Raw genomic sequence first — 3,162 nt, 5'->3', positions numbered from 1 at the left:
TTTCATTTACTCCTTCAAGTGAACTGTATTAGTGGCCTAATGTAGAGAATAGTGAATGAGGGTATAGGGGGCGATTTCGGATCTACATAAGAGACACAAAAGTGACACAAAACTGAATAGTTAGCTAAATAAATAAAAAAAGATCTAAAATGCCCAGGCTGATTTTTGAATAACATATGCTTACTATTTATGCTATAAAGTTTACCTTATGGCTGACTTTATATTAAAGCTTTGTATTTACATAAACTTTAATCATATCTAAATGATTCACCTATAAGAGGTACATTCTCTGAGGGAGGCATGATCTCAGCTACCAACAGCTGAAACACGGTGAGTGCTAACATCACAGTGACCCCCAGTGACACCTTCTCTCCAGAGTCTGCAGGTAGATAGAAGCCCAGCGGAGCCAAGAAAGAGATCATCACACAGGGAATGAGCAAGTTGAACACATAAAACGAAGCCCTTCTCTTCAGTTTCAGAGTGTACGTCACGTCCGGATAAGGGTCTGCACAACAGCCGTACAGAATGACATTTCTCTTGGCCGGCATTCCCAGCACCTCCCATTCCACGTTGTCCACCAAGTCTGCGAGATCTGCGCTCTCCATGGCGTTCAGAATGTCAAGCTGGTTGCCGTTGTAGGTCCATGACCCGTAGGTCAGACGACACTGCTGGGCGTCAAAGGGGAAGAACGAGACGTCAACTTTACAGGAGCTTTTGGTGATGGCTGGAGCATCCCACATGATCTGGCCATCATGACGGATAACGACGTTGGTGTCCATAGTGCTGGTGAAGTGATCATCAGCGCTGCAAGACATAGAATATTCTACAGTAAACGGTAGAGTAATTAGGGTCATTTTACAGTGGGCATAAAAAGTCCACACCCCTGTTAACAATTTCAGCTTTGTAAGATTAATCTAATTAATCTAAGTAAAAAGACTCAAAATTCAAGAAACAAACAAATTAAAATGAAGAATAGAAATTTAACCTGGTAGAAAAAGTGTACATACCTCTCAACTAAAGCACTCAGTCTTTTTGATTAAGATTCTATCAGCTTAGCCCATCTTGATTAGTCAATGTTTTCCACGCTTCCGTGCAAAAGATCAGCAGATTGATCATATTTCAGGGGGATCTTATGTATACAGTCCTCTTCAAGTCATTTGACAGGTTTCTTTCAATAAAATTTAAGTCTGGAATTTGACTGGTCACTGGACATTTTAAAACCTTCTTCTTCTGAAGCCATTCCATCGTTGACTTCGATTTGTGTTTGAGGTCATTATTGTGCTGAAAGATGCCTTCATCTTCAGATTTTTCATGAAGACCCACAGTTTTTCTGTTTCCCCCAAACAACATCTAGCGTGATTTTACTTGGATTAATTTTTACTCCTCAAAAAGCTGCAATTTTAACAGGAGTGTGTTTTTTATTTTTATAGCCACTGTAGAGTCATTAGGTTCCCCTAAAACGGCAAAGAAAGTGGTTGAGAAAGAATCTGAAGGCACAAGATTAACATTTGCTTAAAGACTGATTTGATTCAAGTCACTGAACTGGTCTGACAGGTTAATTCATTAATTTGTCTAATTGAATCTAACTTAATGACTTCCTGATCTGGTCATAGCAGTTAACAATTCAGTGAAAAATGATTTAAATTTGGGTTTGTTCATGAGTAAATACTGAGTATTTTCATTTTTGAGTGAACTATTCCTTTGATGGGTTTTCACTATCTATGTAGAGGGTGTACAGTACATAACTGACATGACAAAAACTATTTCGTTCTTAGATGTCGTTCGGGTGGATTTAATTGAAATAGATGCCACGATAAAAGACTAACATGGACAAATTTATTCAAATGATAGCGTGGTAGTCTGTTTGAAGCCAAGACTAATACAATTTTTACTAATATATTCCAATAAGAGGTGTACAATATCCTCTAAATTCAATGCAGGGGCAGCTACACTCTTAAAAATAAAGGTGCTTCACGATGCCATAGAAGAACCTTTTTGTCTAAATGGTTCCATAAAGAACCTTTAACATCTGAAGAACCTTTCTGTTTCACTTTTTTAATTTGAAGTAAAATAATTGCCTAACAATATTACTTAGAGCCTTAAAAAAACAGGAGCATATGCTTCTCTGAACACTCAATCATAAATGCTTTAATTAAGTGTTGAGCTTGTGCCTCCATGTGGGGAAAAAAGAAAGAGCAAACAAAAATGGCAATCTCAATACCAATCTGACCTGTTATATAGGACTATATCGGGTCTCCATACATAACTACCAGGTATACGGATGGTATCAAGCCCGTCATAGTTATCCTTATCCCAGGTGAGATACTTGTCAATCCAGACTTGCCGTATCCATAAATACGCCGACAGAATCTGGTTACGCTCGTCCTGTAACAGAAGGGTACACTCAGCAATTTATATTGCTTGCCTTATAGAGAAAATAAAGCATCTTTAGGTGCATGGTTCGATGTATGAGCAAATAAATTAAAAATAAAGCTTTTGTCTGGCCAGTTTACAGAAAGATTTCATTTGAATGGCAGGCATCCTTAACAACACTCAAAAAATCTTCACTTCATCACTAACTAGTTAGCCTCCTTAACTCATCAAAAGGGCTATTGAACTTTGTTTTAAAAAATTATTGCAATTTTTACCAGATATAACAAACCTTTTTTTATCCAACCATACTCCAACTAAAAATCATGTAAAATGGATTAATTTAGTCACTATTTTAAAATGGTAATTTCTTTCCTTACTGACTTTTCCTTACTCCTTATATAACTTATAGCATATTCATGATGCTTGCACATTTATCTGTGTTTGTTAATAGTGTTCATCGTCTGTTTTATTATGTCTTAAATTTATTTTTCCGTACATTTCTGCCATATGTACATTAACTGACAGTCACTACTGATAAGCTACCACTAAATATTGTAGAAACTTAATTTGCTGTAAAGTTGCTTTGCAATGATTTGTATCGTGAAAAGCGCTGTACAAATAAACTTGACTTGACTTATCCAGCAGAACGACAACATTTTCTTTACAGTGTCCTCATTTGAGCTCATTTTCTGGTAGGCTGTGTTTTTGTGTATTACACAAAAAATGCTGGGTTAAATACAACCTAATTGCTGGGTTTGTCCCTATTTTACCCAGCACTTGGTTGTATTT

General features: G+C 36.7%; 1 protein-coding gene across 1 annotated transcript; it reads right to left on the bottom strand.

The window, feature by feature from the left end:
* Window positions 1-248: 248 nt before the first annotated feature.
* On the bottom strand, window positions 249-2,385 carry LOC107578149 (neuronal acetylcholine receptor subunit alpha-10-like; the record flags this gene model as incomplete). Its single annotated transcript, XM_016264132.1, has 2 exons — window positions 249-804; window positions 2,231-2,385. Coding segments are annotated over 2 exons (711 nt in total), but the record flags the coding sequence as incomplete, so codon positions are not given.
* Between the last annotated feature and the right edge of the window lie 777 nt (window positions 2,386-3,162).

Source organism: Sinocyclocheilus grahami, unplaced genomic scaffold (genome assembly GCF_001515645.1).
Source record: "Sinocyclocheilus grahami isolate Dianchi unplaced genomic scaffold, SAMN03320097.WGS_v1.1 scaffold9111.1, whole genome shotgun sequence".
Classification (NCBI taxonomy): Eukaryota; Metazoa; Chordata; class Actinopteri; order Cypriniformes; family Cyprinidae; genus Sinocyclocheilus; species Sinocyclocheilus grahami.
Note: the sequence above shows the minus strand (reverse complement) of the source record. Positions and strands in the feature narration are given on the sequence as shown.